The following is a 20054-nucleotide window of genomic DNA, read 5'->3' on the forward strand; positions in this document are numbered from 1 at the left end:
AAAATTCATATGGCTTTGCTGTGCAGCAAGCAAAATCATGGCTGTGGAGTATCAGTCCATGGACATCCCATGGCATTACAACCACTGATAATTATACAAGAAGCTCTCAATGGCTAACACCAACTATATTCCTTATTATGTGGACACTCACAAGTATGGCCAGAAGCAGCACCTGTGTTAACGAGATCTTAGTCTCTCTGTAAGTTCTGGTCTTCCTCTGCCCAGTTTCTAATGTCCTGCTTATATCTATCCACTTGATGTCTAGAGGAGTCCTGCCTGACATTTGTTGGATGCAACACCAAAACTTACTGTGTTTCATCCAATCAAAAAACATCCAAAGAGAAAATTTCAGTCAGCCAATAACTGCCAATATCAATAACTGGTAATTCTTGTTTTCCACATATATTAAGTAAATGCAATAGATTTACTCAAGCTAAAATAGAACAACTGTACAAATGAGCACTGTGCAATTACTTGCATCAAGCCATTCAGTCTTAATTGTCATATACATTTTTTCTTGTATGTTCCCGCTGCTTATTGCAATATACCAGTGCTGTTTCTGTGCCCGTATGAAACAGGCACAAAATGGCAAATCACCTGTGTGAAATTTTCACTTACAATGAAATGAGTGTTCATTAAATTTCTGTTCATTAAATTTCATTATAAGCATTCAGAATTGTAAATGTTCCTTTTTCTTTGCAGAACTCATTTCCAATCAAAAGAAATGAGCAGATCCAAAAATGCACTTTAAAATTAGGCTCAGACTGATTGAAAGGAAAAAAAAAAAAAAAAGAAATTGTGAAATTCCCTTTTTCTCAAACTGGACTATTCCTTTTTAACCAAAATTCAGAACATTTGTTGGAAAAAAAAAAACAACACACTTCTTTTGACAATTGTATCACAGATCTACTAATTGCACAGGGTATTTACTCTGCAAAGCAAAAGCAGTAAAACAATTTATGGTTAACACATGTTAAGGCTGACACATTGGAAATTGATACTTTTATGGTAAGAATGCATTATTAGTGGCCTGCATTTCATAAAGTCTCGCTCAATTTCTTTCCTTTTCTGTGTATTTCTCCATGGCAAAACTTGTCACCTTAGCAGGAGGTGAAGCTCCTGTTTATCCCGTAGTGCAGTTTACAGTCTACCTGCAGCCACCTACCAACACAGCTGTACAACTGGTGGGAAAGGTGCCCTGAAAAACCCCTAGGGGAAAGGTACCCTGAACACTCCCTTCAGTCCTCTCAGCTTTCTGCTCAGACTGCTGAGCAGAGCTGCCTGTTTGGGTTTTTCGTAGGTACCCACCAGAAGTTAAACTTAATTGTCAGGAACCACTGAACTGCCAGCAGATTCACCTCTCCTACTGATAACCTAATTTTCTGACAATACAAGAAATTCCCTTCATGGGGAGAGTTTAGCAAGGTTATATACGGAAACCCACATGGTCTGGGTTGCACCTGCCTCATATTTTGCCAGTGCTGGAGGATTAGGTAAACTCAGAATTCACTTCCTTTAAGTCAAGGATTTTTAGGAGATTTCTCAGTGAGGGACAGAACAGCAGTTTCAAGGTTGGAAACACAGGACCACTGCCCCTGTGTTTACCTTATGCCACGAGGGATGCCGTCTGCCTTCCAGTGCCATCACTTGAAGGGCACTAAGGGTGGCTTCCCCACTATAGCAAGCCTATTCACAGTAGGAAGAGTGGGTCCAAGCACTCGGACCAGCCAAGGCAGAGCAGGCTCTTCCCTCATAGCTGCTGAACAAAACATGAATGAAGAGTGATTCCCATGAGGCCAAGGAACTCCGGACATCCAGATCACTTCCACCAAGGCACTGGGCCCACACCTACAACCTGCTCTCCCCAGGAACTATTCCCTCCCTTCACTCTGGCAGGCTTTCAGGATCAGAACCCATTTGATGGATGGCCCAGTTTTCCTCAGAGCTCTCAGAAGTGAAACAAGAACAGGAATCCAGGACACTCACCACATCTGTGCTTGTGATCTTGGCCAGGAAGTCTGTTAGGCTGTCACCGGAGAGTGAACTGTCCCCATCATCAAGCTGAAGGCCACAGATGGCTGCTCCCACACTTCCAGTTGCTATCATTGATGGTGGGTACATGGCAAAGTTAAAATCTGCAAGAACAGATCTGGGAATTAGTCCAAGCCTGGACCAGAAAAGCTACAAAACATCACAGGCAATCAACATAAAAACCACACCCAAGAATAAAAAAACGGGGAAGTAGAAGAAAGGGAAAAGTGCCACTCTTTTTGGTCTGACTGAGCTCATTAGTCACACTACTCATCACAAGTAGTCAAAGGAGGTGTAACAGATCTACAAATTAAGATGGAAATGCAGCTTGGTCTTTTATTCTCACTGATGCATAAAATAAACCTGGACAATTTTTAATAGTCTTTTCTTAGTTTACAAAAAAAAAGGAAAAAGAAGAGGGAGGCTTTCTGTAATTTATGTCAGAAATTTGGGTCTTGGTCACACTAGAGCTCTATGTACAATCAGAAAACTAACTGGAATAAGGTATCACAAAGGACTGAACTGAGATTTTTTTATTCACGTCAGTTTTTAAAGACTTAATTAATTCCAGCATTTAACAAACTGTCTGGGAAAGAGATTTTAATTAACAATTCATCTTTACTGCTCTATGTTCAACACCTTTGCAATTAGTAAGTGAGAACACTTACAGCCCATAGCTATGTGATCAAAGAAAAAACAAAGATCACATTTCTCATTACTACTACTTTTTAACAATCAGGTTGAAAATGCATTTCAAAACTTCTCACACATCTGCGGAGATCAAGAGAGAAATGAAAATAAAACTGAATGCTCTTGTGACCTTTCTAAGGCCACTTTATGCTTTTCCATACTGCATAGGCGCTTGGTAACTTGTATTTCCTTTACTAAACACCATTCCCAGATTTTCTAGGTTAAAAATATCTTCCTAAATTTAAATTTGATTTGCAAGTTGTTTGTTCAACAGTAACTCATTATTAAACCCTTCTCTACCACTTTTCGATTGTAAGGACTGGAGGAGAAAGAAGAGGAAATCCAAGTATTTCCCCAGATTAAAAATAATAATCCTAGTAAAAATATAAAAGAAATGCTATCAACATATTTAGTCTATTTATACAGACACTTCACAGAAAACTGTCCTTCCATTAAGGGCACATCCCAAGTCTGAAGACAGCTAGCACAAATTCTGTAATCCTGCTGATTTTTGTGTAACCAAAGAAGTTTCAAACACACAGAGGTTTCTTTCTCAGTCTCTCAGGTACTGAGACAGCAGGCACAGGAATAGCTCTGAAGATGGCATGTTCTTCTCCAGGCTGTAATATGTACCTGGGATCCAAAAGGAATGCAGAATTCACCGAAGACAGGAACTCTGGTGATATTATTGAACCATATGGACTGGAGGGGGGCTAAAAGGGGAGCTAAAAGTGGGAGAGAAAAGAGAGGAGCTGAAATGCTCACACAGACTTATCTGTCTCATGGAGCCACTGGGAGATGACCACTTGCATGCCCACCACTGTCCTTCCTCCCAGGAAAGCTCAGCAGACATCACACACAGACAAACACTTCTGAATGATCAAATTCCCACTGACAGAAACAACTATTATGGACTGCTATTATTACAAAAATAACAATTATACACTTCTGTAGTAGTAACTCACTATATATATAAGAAAGCCAATAGCCTTGGAAATCATAATAGTGCCCAAATTAACAACTAAGTCATCAGGAAAGTCTTGACCCCCCTTCTTGTCAGTGTTGGACATTGCCTGGCGAATGCTGATCTCAGCATGCATCACAAATGACGCCACCAATGTAAAAGGAATTACACTTCCACCATCAAAATCAATCTTTCACATTTACCTCATGTGAATTTATGCAGCATAGGACAGCATCCCCCAGCCTGTAAGTGGGAGACCAGGGAGAACAAATAGTGCTACCCGATACAGAGCACATGCACTCTCAGCAGGAGCCTGTGCTCTGCTCAGTGCCTCTGCCTGCTGTTGTGGTTATTACTGGGCTAGACCTTGAGAGCAGGCCATAAACACAGTGGGATTTTAAGCAGAACTCACCATTTCTTCTTTCATCCTGCTTGAAAACGGATGTTCAAAATGGCCCTTGTTTTGTGCCATGCTGCCTCTTTTCCTACTCATGGCTACCTACTGGGAGCCCTGGGACTCAGCTCTGGGTGCCTTGCTGTAGCTCATTCCTGTCGACTGATCTGGTAGCTAGCGGCTCCACGGAAGAAGCACGGGCCACCAGTTTACAAAGTCCAACATGAAAACCAGGAACAGTTCCAGGACTAATAAAGAGGCGTTTCTGTAAAGCTCGTAAATGTTTATGTGCTTTAATTACTGTCCAGAGTCTTCTCCCAGTCCATGGAGCAAGTAACAAATGTTTATAACATTTTAAAATATTCAAACAACATTTATAGAACAGACTTAGCATCCCAAAAATCTGTTCCTACAGAGCATGAGTAACCCCACTAATTTCTGTAGAAATGGATGAATTAAAGAAGGATGCATCTCCATTGATCTGTTTCTACCCTTGTACACACTGCAACTGCTTGGGTTTAGCTCTGCTGGGAACTCTCCTCAACTGGGAACAAGGCATTCAAGCCCTTTGACTTCAGCATGTTTCACCTCCACGTACAGCACAAAGACACGGGAACTAACAGTGCTCCTGGCTGATACCACAGGGGACAAAGCAGGCTGTGGCACAACGCCTGCTGAAGTACATGTGAGCATAAAATGAAGGAGACGAGAAAAACGGCGAGTGCAAACCCCGTGTGCTTATGGGGGCATGAATGAGGCTGCAATTGACTAACATGGCCATAAGCTGGGACGCAACTCCAGCATTTGTTTTTTGGACTTACCAAACTGTGTCCTAATTATGCATGGGAACTAGAGACCTGCCAGTGGCCATGGATCTTCCATAATCTACTCCTCCTTTCCACAATTTTTGGGAAGATGCAGTTATCTTTTGGAAAAGATAACTCCAACAAAGTCTGGACAGTCCATATAGAAGCTACAATGCAGTGGGTAAGAACAACATGCCTCCACTCCCACCCATTGCATCTGCAGCTGGGAGAAACAGATCCCCTTGGAGGCCCAGGTGGACCCATGCCTCACAAGTGTCCTCACAGCGTAGCTTCCCCCAGTTGCCAGCAGCTAGCAGAGGAGATCTCATCAACAGGGAGCTCCTGTGTCTCTCTCCCAACACTCATCACAGCCCAGGCTCAATGAGATGAGCGAACAACACGCATTCAGCCTCCCCTCTGAACTTCCTCGCCTCCTAGGGGCTTACATCAGGACCTCCACATTATTCAAATGCCGGTCTTCTCGTGGTTGATTTTATACCTACAAGTTATGTACTTCCAGAAACCGTCTTCCTAGGAAGCTGAATAAAGAGCCACAGTGCCCCTGCCAACTAGCACTGCTGTAGGTCTGCTTCCACGTGGGGTCACATGAGAACGTTTCTATGCCCAATAACCTTGTTAGTTCCCTTAATGTCATTCATAATGCAAATGAGACAGCGAGCGAATGGCCAGAGGCCCAGAGTGACTAAAGCTCAGCATCCAGAAAGTCTTACATTGCCTCTAGCTCTAAACTAACTTCCCTCCATAACAAGCACCATAAACTTGGCTATCAAAGCTACACATGCCCAGTCTTTGTTGTACAACAGGCAGCGATTTGTATCACTGGCTCCTATTTTTAGCATATTAATTAACTACTGCAACTGGTGAGGCAAGTGTCTCCAACTGGAGAGTGTGGCGCCATTGTCTGAAGTCATCACCTCATCTCGCGCTATTGAAAATCATGGCAGTGACCCTCCTGCTGATATGAATTTAACCTGACATGCCCACAAAGGGATGGGGGGTGGTGCACCAATTTTGTGCACATGGTTCTCCACATCACCCTGGACCCTATTAGTGTGGAAAGAGCTCATTGAAAGAAAAGAAGCCACATTGTGCTGGGCCACCTAGAGGGTTGAATAGAAAAGGCTGAGGAAAAGAGCAGGCAGCGGAATAAAGGCCGTAATTAACATATTTCCATATTCAAGCAAAGCAATAACTACGTGAAGTGTTTGTCAAGGTGCAATGAAAGCATAAATATTAAACACCGTATCTGAGGGGATGCAGAACCCCCCTCCGAGTCTCTTACATTCCATCAAGAAATTTGAAACAAGATTTCTATATATGATTTCTTGATTATAAGCTCTTGTCCCACTTCCCACATGATAACAGCCAAAACTCGCCATTCTTACTCACAGGCAAAACTTCCCCCAGATTTAAGTCAAAAGCTTGCCTTGACATTTAAGAAAAAAAAATCAAAATAAAAGGGGGAAGAGAGAGAACTTAAAACATTTGAGACATATACTTTTACTTTAAATTCTTGCCGGAGACCATGAACCCTGAATTACAAAGGCAATCTTATAAAAAGCACTGGACACCTGAAGCAAGGCTATGGCTATGGACCTATATGCAACCCTGGTTAATGGGAACCCAGAGTATGTACTCAAGGCATGGCTCTGACTCTTAACTTTGCTGCGATTTATGCAACTCCACAGCAAAATACGAAAGAGTTTCGAAAGTCAGAGGGGTAGCACAACAACATGTAGTCTAAGAGAATAAGAACATGCAAACACTTTAAGGAAATAAATGGGTTGTTAGAAAGCAGGACTTGTTTTGCCTTCTATTCCCAGGCAATAAATGCCATGAACCATCCCATCACCATTTCCATGCCACCTTTTTTCCTAAAGGATCTTAAAAACTTGGGACCAACCCTGCACAACCCCACTGACTCCTACAGGTAACTTCAGTACTGGAGGAAAAAAAAATTAAAAAAAGCAAATACAAGAAAGTGCCATTTGAAACACAGCCACCTCTGGACCAGACAACCAGAGCAAATTCAGGGTACCAAGGACAATCAGCACTCTTCTGCACTCAAGCTAGAACTGACAGCCAGGACAGGAATGTATGCACATGCCAAGATCATTTTTCTGCACGTGCAGCAAATGTGACCGACGGTCAGGTGCTAGGACCCTGCACACCACAGCTGAGCTATTTTGCTAGCTCACTCCTGCAGGCAGATCCAGTGGACTTCACTACCTCTGAGCCAGGAAAATGAACGGTTGACAGTCAGACTAAAGCAGGAGAGAACCAGAGGCAGGAACCCAGAGAGGTCCTGCAAGGGGAAGCCCTAACTCACAGCCAATAAAGGAAAACTGCCGGAAGGAAAAGAGCACTGACAAATACCCAGGCTGGACGTGCTCTGTGTGCCAAAGCCAGGTGGGAACTCCACCTTCTCACAATGATCCCTGTTGCTGTTCTGGTTGCAGGTTGCTATTTTAACAGCCAGTTTTCATCTATAGGATTTAATAGAAGTTTGTTTGCAGAGCTGCAAATGCAGAATTGGAAAGCGCTACCTAGAGGAAAGCAATGCTTCTCAGGGGGCACATCACAGGGGGAGGAAAAAAAGAAATGTTATCTCCATCAGGAGAACACAACGATGATCCTCAACAACATCAGTTTATAAATTGCTATATAATTCTTATCAACATTTATCAGCCTGATTTCATTCAGCATCGAACTTCACATAGCCAATGATTTTACTATGAGGATAAGCATGGATCTTTATTTTAGAAGGTAAGTTTAAAATAAAGCTGTAAGAGAAACAATATAAGTCACGCATTTAATTCTTGCCTGTTTTGATCCAAATGCATTTCCTGTGTTCATGTGTTAATAATCCAGTTGGCTTTAACTGCACTGGCCATTTTATCTCTTACTCCTGTAATTCTGCGAGATACAACAATTTTTCCCAATGTTAACAATTTCTGCTTTTAAAAGCAAAACCAACTGACTCCTTAGCACTTAAAAAAAAAAAAAAAAGGTATACCAGTGCCAAGAATGACAAAAGAAAAAACTATCAAGTAAAATAGGATGCAGATGTAAGTGCTTCTATCCATTGAGTAGGTGGCAGGGAAGACACCTAATTCTGTTCCTGGGCTACAGTAAGGCTAAAAAGATTGGACTTTATACTTTGAAGTATCCTAAATGCTAATGCTATCGCACAACCTTCTGAGTGAAGTATAGACAGGAAAACTTGTTGAACACTCTACATAGAAAAGTATACAGGCACTCAATGCAGCATACTGATTAGCTGCAGATTAAATCATAAGCTCTATTTCTGAATAACTATTTGTACTGATTATTATTGCCATTTGATCTGCAATTTCAATAAGGTAGCTTAACCAAGATCAGGATTATATTAACACTTGAACCATCAAAAGGTCAAATGTGCAGCTGGTAGGAAGGACAACTTATCTTCCAGCTCAGGAAATATACTAGCTTGTATCAGCAAAGGCTCTCTTCCTCAATTTCATTCCACATCATCTTTCCAGATTTGTTGGGTCCTACAACTTAAGGAGAGAGCCTGCTCATATGAAATAGTCCCCAGGCCCTGCCTACTTGCTAATGGAGCTGTGATGGCTCTTGTGGCCTCATTCTGCTGGAGGTTTGTTATACTGATATGAGCTGCCTCTCCCAGGAACAAGCAAAAGCCTTCTTTTGTCTAGCAATAAAATCACATGGGTTATTTTTTCTTCTGACACGTGTAATGCAAGAAGCATTTGTGCAACCACCATCACTTTACAATGCGTATTTTCCTTCTATGAGATTAATGCATCTAACAAAGCCTCTCTGGACTTTTTTTCCCCTCTGTGAAGAACAGGTCCTGGCTAAGATGCATAGCACACCTTTGCCTTCTGCACAGACATAGCCAAGTAAGTCTTACATTGGCTAAAAGCATAAGGACACATAGCACATTGCCCAGCAGGACTCCTGAGGACCAAACATGCCTCTTGGTGTTACACAGCATTCTGTGTAGTCACCCTCCAGGTCGGCATGGCTATAGGCCTCACTGTGCAGTCTTTGCTCATACAACACTCCCATTGACTTCCACAGAACTTCTGTCTGAGTAAGGATCCCGGATTTGGCCCAGAAGTTAAAAAAAAAAAAAAAAAAAAAAAAAAAAAGCTTTCTCAGCTTTCAAATGTAGATGATTAATGTCCCAGAAACAGTGGGCAGAGGTTTGGCACACAGTACAAAACTGACTTAAAGCTGAAATTTTCCTCCTGTTTCTTAGGCTCATTCTAGACACAGATTTTGAAAGCCACCAGTCATGAGATGCTCCATTGTATTTGTTATGGTAACATCTCACCTGCCAGAGGACTCAGCTGAAGCACAAAAGAGAATGTGCAAACAACTGAGTCTAGGGATCTACACAGTTGCTTTCTGTCTCTGCAAGTCCACAAAGCTTTCTGCTTCCAAGTTTTGCATGCCACTTAAATAAAACACCAAGAACCTCCTGTGATTAGTCTCTCCATTACTGCTTCTGCCCAGAGAAGCACAGCTCCTCTTGCTGAGTCCTGGTCTGCACATCCTCTCCACCCTCAAAACCCATTCTTTTGTAGATCCTGAGACAAAAATATACATATATACCCTGTGCCAAAACAGTGTCACATACAGCCTCCAACGAGAGAGCATAACTTAAGGAAGCAGTCAAGCATCTGCAACTCTGAACAACCTGGAAGAAGAAATGGAGGGCAAGCTGAAGTCAAGGAAATAATGAATAGTCCTCCTTCCATCTGCAGTGTGGCATGCTCTGCATGCAGTTCTGCAGCCAGGGCATTTTCCTGCTCCTCCAGGAGTGACTCCATGGCTTGGAGAGCAACACAAACAAGCAAATGGATGACCCCCTAGAAAAATTCCCAAACTGTGGAGTGCTATGGGAAGAGACAGAGGTAAGCCCATTGCAGGGCAAATGAAGAGTGAAAAGCAACAAACAGATGGGAGGTAGGATAAGAACAGCAAATGACAGTGACTTAAGAGAGCAAAAGAAGAATGGTCTCTTTGGGGCAAGCAGATAAACAGGATCCTCTCAAGCTGAAAAAGAGGTAAACATCTGTTTTACCAAGCCATATTGTACGGGCAGGGAGTCTTGCTGCACTAACTTTTTAGTGCCTTTGAAATTCACAGGGCTCCTGAAGTAGAGTTTAGCTCACATAGGGTAGCCACCAGCAGGGTAAGAAAACAAATGACACTGTGAAAGACACAGTATGTCAGCACGTATCAGTCTATACGGTGTTATTGTGCAGTTAGCGAGGCAGCTTGAAGAGAGCTGTCCTATGCACAGGCAATTCCCAGTCAACAGATTGTGCTCTGCTCACTTGCCAGTACCCTGTGTGCACAGCCACAGCTCTGCAAGTACAGGCAGAGCTGGGCTGAGGGTGGCTCCACTTTCAGATCCTTCTGGTGGAGAACGAGGCTTCAGAAAGTGTTACAAGTGCAGGGCAGGGAAAAGAGAAAACTTCTTGTTCAAGGAATAAGCTTCTGTCTTGCTTAGAAGTAATAAGTTCAGATGGGACCAAAAGCAAGGAGGGATATGTTCCAGTTTCAGTCATGCTCATGTGAATCATTACTCACTACAATGACGGGGGAGAGGCTGTGGATTTATATTCATGCAGCTTGTTTCAGAAACCAGGCTTGAAATAAAGACAGAGCACCAAAATGATAAAACATAACTGAGAATACAAAAGTATTCTCAGTTATACAAAATACAAAAGGAGTGTCTTCTCCTTTTGTGTACTATTCACACAGAAATCAGACTAGAAATCAATATTAAAATGATCCTAAACATCCAACGCAACCCAGCAACCCATCAGTGCCCCTTCCCAGTTTGCTGACATGAAGTCTCACAGGACTGAGACCACAGCTGGCTCTGCAAAGGCAAGGAACACTTGGGAATTTCTGGTATAAAGCTTTTGCTGAAACCAAAATGGAGCAGTAGGTGAAGAACTCAAGCTAGAGGAGAAAAGATCAAAATATGTCAGACTTTACATGACACAGTAAAGAAGAACTACTTGAGAGCAGAGTAAAGCAGCATTGAGATAAATCAGGAAGCAAAAGAAGAGACATTGCGTGCTAATGTCTCTTAGACATTAAACAAGACTAAAACTATTAGCCAGCCAGCAAGGTCAAGTCTGGTAACACTAAAGAGCCAAAACTGGGCTAAACACATGCATGGAGGGAGCAAAGAAGAGGCATCCACATGTCAAAGAAGGTCATCTAGCTGAAAGAAGGCAAATGGGGAAATGAAACAACAGGCTTAACCCAAGCTGGCTAAGAGCAGAAGCTTTGAGGGAGAAAGGGAAAGAAGAAATGCAGCGGCTGATGAAGAGAACTCTGCAACAAATAAGACACGAAAAGGAAATGACAACTGGATCTGGAAGGAAGTTTGATGAGAAGGGGATTTTTTCACAGAGGAGGTTAAGAATTGCTTTGAGAAGAGTGGTAGTGAAAGGGAAATAAAGCATTAATAACACGTTATTTCCATAATGCAAATAACAGTGTTGCAGCTTGCTAGTAAACTGAGAATAAGGTAGACAACTGGGAAAAGGGGCTTGGTTAAGGTATCTGCTTTTGAAGCTGTGATGGGTTGTGGGTCCACCTCAGACGTAAATGTCACCACAGCAATTTGTGGAAAATGGGGCGTAAAGAAAAGAAAAACTGCAGCCAGTGCCATTGTGCCCTTTCTTCTGGGAAGCTCCATACCTACATCTTTAACGTGCAAAAAAAGGAAACTTTGACTCGTTGCTTCGTTAAACTCTAGAGGACTTCAGTTCATGCATTTGATACCACAAGAAGCAGATCACACAGGGGAAACAGAGGACAAGCGCATAGCTGGACCAAGGGTCAGAAAGAGAATGCTGTTCTGGAGCTCAGTAAATGGACTAGTAAAACATGGAACCAACCATCAAGGAGCTCACGGACAAAGAATGGAAAGAAGCCAAGGCCTTTGGAAAACTCCTTCATGGCCCACACTCCTACAATAGTATGGTTACTTGGAAAACTTCATGGGCAAAGGATTACAGACTAGAATTTGAAAAGGTAAATCATAGTGGAATCTACGTTACTCAAGACAATGTCCTCTTAAAACAAAATAACACACTGTTTTAGGAAATTAAAACAATGGAAGAGGGAAAACTGGGCTGGTATAGAAGACAACATACAAGTATGTTGGAAGAGTGATGGCTGATATTATGATGATCCTAATAATTGTAACCACTGAAAAGACCACCTTTTGCAGAAGGAAAGAGCAGTGTTAATGAACCCTAAGTAGGGGGAAAATGCAAAGCCAATATACACGTGATGTACCAAAATAAGTTACTAATTAGACCAGAAATATCTGATGGATTACCAAGAGTGATCCTGCAGGCACTGAGCAATATTTCTGTTGATCTCTGTGGCCTTTTGCCTTAAAAGGATCACACAGAAGTGGAAAAAGAAGGAAAAGCTTCAGCATCTTGTAACCAAATCAGTAACCAAAAAGTTAATTACCCTCTGAAAATCCATATAAGCATTCTCTAAAAGATCTACTGAGGTAGTAAAAACTGGCCTACATTGTAAGAACAGTCTCAAACATTGAGAAGCAGAAATAGCAGTAAACAGTCATACACTTGTATTACCCAAAAGCTGCATTTGATTTTCCATTTGCCTCTGCAAACACACAGGGGGAAACAGTTCTCACAATGCACAAATCCCATCACAAAGAGTTAGGTATATCAAACAATAGAGAGTCAAAATGTTAAGCCATATACTACTTCGAAATACCCCTGTAAAACATGGCATGCTGCTCATCTGCTTTAGGTCTAACTCCTATAAAGTGGTCTAACAGTTAATCCTTGGAATGAAAATTAAAGTACACTTAGCCTTTAAAAGTCACCAGAAAATAACAATAGCATTTTACATATAAATATATAGCAAAAACTTCTATTCCTTCAGAGCCATTTTTCTTATCTAAGCCTTCAGAAACTGTATTCAGTCAAAAATATGACAAAAGGGAAGCATAATGGTTCCCTACAAAAGGGAGCAGTTTCACTGCTTGCTTGGAGTCAAGAGAAAGAATCCAAATGTTTTTTTTTTTTTAATAATTACTTTTTAAAATTGTTATTCCCTATGCTCCAGTAATGTAGTAGGATCACATACATATTAAAATAAAATCTCTATCTCACTGGTTAACCAGTGTCCTGTTAACAACATTTTACAGAACACAACATTCATTTTGGGCCAACGTGCTTTTACAGCTTCTAGTATTTTGGCTATCCCATATTTGACCGTACAAATGACCTGTGGCTCTTTAAAAACATTACTGAATGAGGCAAAGTAGAAAATCACTGTGTTCAGCCTTATTGGCCTTACAGCAAAAGCACCACATGTATTAGTAGGAACAGGACTGCAAGTGCCTTACAAGATACTGTTGATACACAGTATGAGGACCTGATGCACAACACCTGTTGCAAAAGTCCCACTGGCTTGAACAGCTCTTCCCACACCATACTAAGGACGGAGGGGATGAAAAGCTTTCGTGCCACCAGTGACTAATCTTCCCATCACATCTCAAGCAGACATATCCAGGGCACCTTGGCGTACCTGTGGCACAAAGGGCAATGAAGGTTTGTGCATGCTTCCGGATCAAAAGCAACTTGTCTTTAGGTAGAGGCAGCTTCCGTAGAATGTGTTCAATGAAGTCATGCGGGGTGACTGCTGCGAGGTTCCACTTCAACTTCCCCAGCACCACGAGCTCCCATTCCTGCAAGAGTTTGTGGGGGGAAGAAGAGAAGAAAAGCCATAATCAAGTCTGAAGAAAACACTTCACTTATTTATCTGATTGTAATTATATCACTGCTAAATTGGTTCTGATCAAACAATTTTTTTTCAGTATGCCCCTACTGCTTTGAAGTTGTTGGCTTTTTTTCTTTTTATTCTTTTTTTTTTTTTTTTTTAAACCACTGGAAATGTCAAGCACTGCTGAAAATAATGAGACCTGGCAGCTCCTGCCAAGATTTTACTTTTTTTGTATCCAGTGTTGAATGCCCACCCAGAAAGTTTAGCCTGCAATTAGATATTGCCAAGGTCATTGTGGTCCTTTCCTAGTAACTTCTTTTAAATGACTGTAGTCCTTACTTTATAGCCATTTAAAGCCCTCGAGATAACCACGCACAAAAATAACCTAGATATACATTCTTTTTCAAAACAGGGGAAGTTCATTTGATGGCACTCTCTCCAAAACTGCATTCAAAAGCTCCTGCAGATAAATCTGATGGTGCTTAAACTACTCTGAGACAGGCTTTGCAGAAAGGAAATGCACATAACACAGCCAAGAAGTAGCCTGTGTAAATTATATGCCAATAAATCATGTAGGATCCAGTCCCACATTCTTTGCACGCCCAAAACTCCCAGTGAAATCAAAGGAAAACTCGGGCGCCTATGTAACTACTGGCCATTCCCTGCAATGTGACGACACACAGGAACGGTACCTCATCAACAGATCTGACTGTGGGGCTAGGTTTGCATACTTAAACATTTAAAATGAGTTTTGAATACCTTACAGTGCCCCGCAGAGCAGACAAAACTCAGGCCTTGGACTCATTTCTGTCTCATGCATCAACCATTAGCTATTAATTAAATTCCATGCACTGATTCTTGAGTCCTGATGATGCGTTAGCCTGATGGAGCCCAGCGTGGCGGGAAGCCCCAGCTAAGTTTGTAGAGCTGGCAAGTCGAAAAAAACGTCCTTTAATTTTGCAGCCCAGGAAACGTCAACCAGTGTTGCTGAGAAACCATAAACATGGACCCCACAACGCCATTTCTGCAGTTGTTTCTCTGAATAGATATCTGCTCTAACAGCAAGTTACTTTCCTACAGACATTCCTACTGGATTATGACAGAGCCCTCCATAGCTTGGAAATCTCACATTCACGTACCTACCCCCTACAGGGCCCAAAAAACAGATGCTTCTTTTCTTCCCTCCCTCCCCCCACAAAAAAAAAAGTAAAAATAAGGTGTTTTAACAAAATGGCAATTACGTTAACTAAGGTCTGATCTTCCCAACACAATAGATTCTGATCCAGAAAAGCACATAATGGTGCGATCTGGAAGACTGGGTAGAGGGAATGCAAGGTTAAATGGACGTGACAAGAAGAGGGAGGTACATTGTGCTCCCTCTTCTTGCACAGGGTCCACAGCGCTTCCTGCAACAGCCAGTGTCACCAGTGGGACACCTAATGCCTGTGACAGCCATGGCAGGGTTTGCAGCGCAGAGCTCTTTATTCTGCAGAAGCATGAGCTCCTGGCCCCTCCCCAGGGGGAATTCCCACTGGCTTCACCCAGTGATTCATAGGAGAAATTCTCGTGGGATTCAGCTAACTATGCACATCCACCAGCGTCTGTGCAAATGAAGCTACCGGGCCGAGCGTGCATCCCTCTGACAGGCTGAACAGAGTCGTTACACTTGGAAAAGACCTCCGAGATCATCTGCTCCAAACTCCCGCTCTATGCCACTCTGCACATATTAAGCATTCCCCTGAATAACCGTGATTCTTTCTGTTTCTGCTTTCCCAGTGTCTGGTTTGAATCCCCCAACGCCAAGACCCTTTCCCTCGTGGGTCAAACTCCACCCCCCCATCACCTGCCTTGCCAAGAACCCCCCGCACGAACCAACCCACCGTTCATCAGCCGCACAGCACCCGGCACCCCAACCTTGCCCACCGGCACCCCGCCACTTGCAGCCAAGCAAGCCCCGCAGCTAGGCGCAGCGCCCCGCCACTGCACCACCGGGCGAAGACGGCCACGGGGCCCCAAATCCGGCTGCCCCCCCCCTTGCTCTCCCTCCCCACTCCCTCCCTGGGGCCGCCTGGCAGCGGTTCAAGGGGTGAAGTCATGCCCGGCTCCGCGTGTCTGCCGCCAGGTGGAGCCGCAGCGCCGCGCCGAGCCGAGCTGAGCCGCGCCGGGCCGCCCGCAGCAGCGCCCCCGCCGCGGGGCAAGCACACGCGTGGGGCCGGGGCTCCCCCGGGGAAATGCGGGAGCAGCAGGAGCAGCAGCCGGGCAGCCCCAGGGAACTGCACGAGGGGTGCCAAGGGTGGGGGCAGAAGCTGCAAGGAGGGGAGCCCAGGACCCCCCACCACCGCTGCCACCGCCAGCGGCCCCCAGCCCCGGGGGTGCAGTGCGCCCGCAGGATCTGGGCGGCCCCGCTCCATCACACGGGTGGCTCTAAGCACTTTTGACAATTCAGGAGAGCGTGTGAAGGAAAAAAAAAAAAAAAAAGTGGAAAGCATGATTTTAAAAAGGGGGGAGCGTGGGGGGAGGGTGGCAAAAGTGGTGGCTGGCTGTGGAAGAGAGGGAGAGGCAAGGGGACAGCTGTCAGCGCAAGAGCTGATGCAGAGGATGGGTGTGCTGAAGGTGGAAGGGGGCTGCTTACCAGCAGCTCTTGGGGTTTGATGGAATTGTCCGTATATATGCACAGCTTCTCTGCTGTGAGGGGGATTGTCTCTTTCAGCTTGGAGGCCAGGAACATGCACACTGCCCCCAGCAGTTGCAGATGGCACTTTCGAGTGGGCACCACAGCTAAGAATCTGTCCAAGTAATTCATTGCCAGAGGGAAAACTTCTTCTTCACACTTCTGCTCTTCACAGACCTGCAAGCAAGGAGCGTGGGGAGGGGAGGATGGGAGGGTGGGGGGCAGAGAAAGAGACAAGAAATAAAAAAATGAATAAACGAGTGACCCCACAAAACACACCACTGCCTGTGCGCTGCAGCTCCTGCTATTTTTGTTTCCCGGGGAGCTAAATTTTGGGGGAGGGGGAGATCTCTGGAGAGGCTGGGAAGGCTGTCAATCGGCTTTCACATTCCTTTAGTTCATTCAGTAAGAAATGAATTCAAGACACTGTGTGGGAGAGCCGAAAAGCCCCATCCAGCAGCAATGAGCAGCCTCCGACTTTTTTTTTTGCGACCCAATTCTTTTTTTTTTTTTTGATTTCGTCATATTTTCAAAAAATCGATAAAAATATCAAAACACCTCTGGAGGTCCCGGTTTTGGTGCCAGTGGCATCCCGGGGCGGTCCCCTATCGTTTCCGACAATTGCAAAAATTCCCCCGGGGGGCATCCCCCAGCTCTGCGCCCCTGATCTGGTGCGGGGGGGAAGGACGGGAGACACAGCGAGGGCGAGGTGGGGTGGGGAGAGCCCGAGCAGCCTGAATCCTTAGAGCAGGAGCGAGCGAGAAAATTATTTCAAAAATTTACTAAAAATCAGCGCTGCGGAGAAACCGCACAAATCGCACATGAAAATCAAGCGGAGGGTCTGCTCTTTCCAACCCGGGGGGGTTTGTCTGGGAAAAGTCCCCCCCAAAAGAGATCCGAAGTGGGCAAATGATGATGGTAGGGGCTAGGGCAAGGCAGTCAAGCCTGCGGGGCTGCGGGCCCGCTGCCGCCCCACGCTAAGGATTGGGGTGCAGGAGGTGTCCGCCACCTGCTTGGGCTTCCCTGCAGCCCCTGGCTGCATTTGGGGGGGCGGGGGTGCAGCGGCGGGGGGCCCCCCCGGAGCCCCTTCTTGGAAAGAAGGGTGAAGACGGGCTCAGCGCCTCCGAGCAGCTGCACGCAGCTCAACATGGCGAAAAAAGGCACGTCCCAACCGCTGCATACGTGGGCATGAAATCCTCGCTGGGCAAAACGTGGGGGGCACTGGTCACCCCCCGCCCCTCGCCCTGCCCCAGGCGCAGCTCCCTTTCCCAGAAAAGCCTCAATCTCAGGCGCTCCAGCCGCGCTCCAGCCGCCCTGCAGCCGGAGGCGGCTTTTCTTTTCTTTTTACTTGCAAATGACTTGCCCAGCTCCCCCCCACTTCCTCCCCTCGCTGCACCCCGCTTTGCAGAAGCGGCAGCCCCCCGGCAGGGCGACTGCCAGGGCGGGCTGCGAGATGCTCCCCGCGCCCCTTCCCCCACCGCACCGAGGAAAGAAGAAAAAAAAAAAAAAAAAAGAAAAAGAAAACCCACACACACACACAAAAAAACCAACCCCAAACCCACGGTGACCGGGGGGCGAGAGGCTACAGGAGGAGAGGGGCAGCGAGGCAGGGGCGCTGCACCCCAGCCCCCCGCGGGCAGGGGGCTCAGAGGGGCCGGGGTGGCCAGCAAATACGAACCTCCAGCATCCAAGTGGCCACCATCCTCCTCATGAAGGGCTGGATGTCCTTCTGGACGCACTTGAAGTAGGAGCACTGGGGCAGATACCTCTCCTCGATGGTTAGTAAGTTGTGCAAAACGCGGTCGTCGTAGAGCAAGTTTGGGTCAGGCAGAGCTCTCCTCATGGGATCCACCTCGCAGCACAGCAGCTCCATGTTTCCAAAGAGATCTCCCTCTTTCTCTGATGGAAAAGTTTTTTTTTTTTTTTTTTTTTTTTTTTTTTGGGGGGGGGGAAGGGGGTGGGGAAAGGAGAGGGGTAAAGGAGGAGGGGTAGGTGGGTGGGAGGAAGACGGCAGGGCTTTCCAGCTCGATCCTGCCTCCCTTGAAACTCGTCTCTCCCTCTCTTGATTTCTAGCCTAAAGTTGAAGCAAAGTGACGCAACTCGCCAGGGCAGGCAGTTCTCTCTCTTGTTATTATGGAGAACAGCAGCTGGTCAGACGTAACATCAAACGCGCTTTTTTTTTTTTTTTTCCTCTCTATAAGCTAACAAGGAACCAGGAGGCCCTCGTATAGGGACACACACACACAAATGACAGCTTCTCTTTTCTCCCTTACAGCGACAGAACGAAATCCACTCCGCACTTTTCCTCCCGCGGGGAGCCTGCCTTTCGTCTATTTCCCCCCCTTTTCTGGCCGCAAGGGGCTTACGGCACCCACCTGGGCTGCGAAGGCTAAGGACGAAATGCCCCTGCTTGGTGGCGCGCCACATGCACGTCCCGTGTCCCCCCCTCTCGAGCCTTTGACCCGCTCCCCCGCCCCCCCCTCCTCCGGTACCCCCCTTTAATCTGAGCGGGGGGGGAGCGTGCAGAGCTCCCTGATAGCTCCTGCCTAAGAGCAAACCCGAAGAAAAAAAAAAAAAAAAAAAGCAAAAATATATATTAAATTAAAAAAAAAAAAAAAAAAGTAAGATATGCCGAGGGTGCTGGAGGGGTGAGCGCTCGGCAACGCTTTCAGGGTGCAATCTAGCAACAATCCCTCCGCCACTTCCTCCGGTCTGCACGCCTTGCGAGCAGGCGAAGTGCTTCAGCAGCGCACGGCGGCCGCAACTTTCTAGGAAACGGCGCGGGGGGGTCCGGGGGCCGGCTGGGGGCAGCGGGAGCCTCGCACCGAGGGCTCCCCCCCCGGCAAGGCGCTGCCCGGGCCCCGCCGTCGGCGCCCGCGGCTGCAGCCCCGCTGCCCCCGGTGGGAGCCCCCTGCCCCAGCCCGGGGCTGCTCGCTCTGCTCCCTCGCCTACCTCCGGGCAAAGCAGCCGGCTGGAAAAACGCGTCAACTTTGTGAGGTCTCTGCTGCAGCCCCCGCCGGGCTGGGGGCTCCCGAGGGGGAAGGAGCTGCTCGGGGGCGGCCCCGACGTGCATGCGGGTAGCACGCTGCCGGGGGCCGCCGGCCGCCCCCCCGGAGGTGGACTGAAGGGGAGGGGAGGGGGTGTGGGGGGGAAATACCGCCTTAAAACTGTGAGTACGGAGTTTGGGGCGCCGCTTCCCCTCCCTCTATTTGCATAGCCAATAGCTCTGGGGCTCTCGCCGCTGCGCGCTGATTGTTACCGGGCAGATTATATTTTAAGGACGCCTGCCGCCCGGCATCCAGAGCGGCCCCGGGGGGACGGGGGCGAAGAGCAGCCCCCTCACCTGGCCTCCTCGGGCGAGGGGGGGCAGCGCTGCCCCCTCCCAGCCCGGCCGTCGCCCCTCTGCAGCGCAACGGGAGGGATGGGACCGGCTCTGCCTCTCCCCCCACCACCCGCCGGGTGCATCTCCCCGCCCGTCGGGGCAAACGTGGCTTTTTAGCTACCAAAAAGCTGCCGGGATTCCCTGCCCCGCGACCCTTGGGCGGGTGACACCGCCTGGAGCCGGCTCTCCGAAGCGCTGGTACCGGCGTTGCCCTACAAGAAGGGTCGCACGCCCCTCGTCCCGTCCCATCCCGTCCTTGAAGCGCTGCGTGTGGCCCCTCGCCCCCTCCA

The 20054-nt window shown here is 46.5% G+C and overlaps 1 protein-coding gene across 2 annotated transcripts in view; it reads right to left on the bottom strand.

The window, feature by feature from the left end:
* CCND2 (cyclin D2) overlaps nucleotides 1–19554 on the bottom strand; it is a 41506-nt gene extending 21952 nt beyond the window's left edge. For both annotated transcript variants that reach the window (XR_014689342.1, XM_084508685.1), the window contains exons 1-5: nucleotides 19335–19554; nucleotides 18061–18281; nucleotides 16344–16559; nucleotides 13517–13676; nucleotides 1987–2135 (exon numbers count right to left, since the gene is read on the bottom strand). Coding sequence is in view for 1 of the 2 variants with exons in the window: in XM_084508685.1 (XP_084364811.1) it covers nucleotides 1987–2135; nucleotides 13517–13676; nucleotides 16344–16559; nucleotides 18061–18281; nucleotides 19335–19455 (867 nt within the window). In the remaining variant the exon portion in view is untranslated. The remainder of the gene's footprint in view (nucleotides 1–1986; nucleotides 2136–13516; nucleotides 13677–16343; nucleotides 16560–18060; nucleotides 18282–19334) is intronic.
* Nucleotides 19555–20054: the final 500 nt, after the last annotated feature.

Source organism: Aythya ferina (genome assembly GCF_964211825.1).
Source record: "Aythya ferina genome assembly, chromosome: 1".
Lineage (NCBI taxonomy): Eukaryota > Metazoa > Chordata > Aves > Anseriformes > Anatidae > Aythya > Aythya ferina.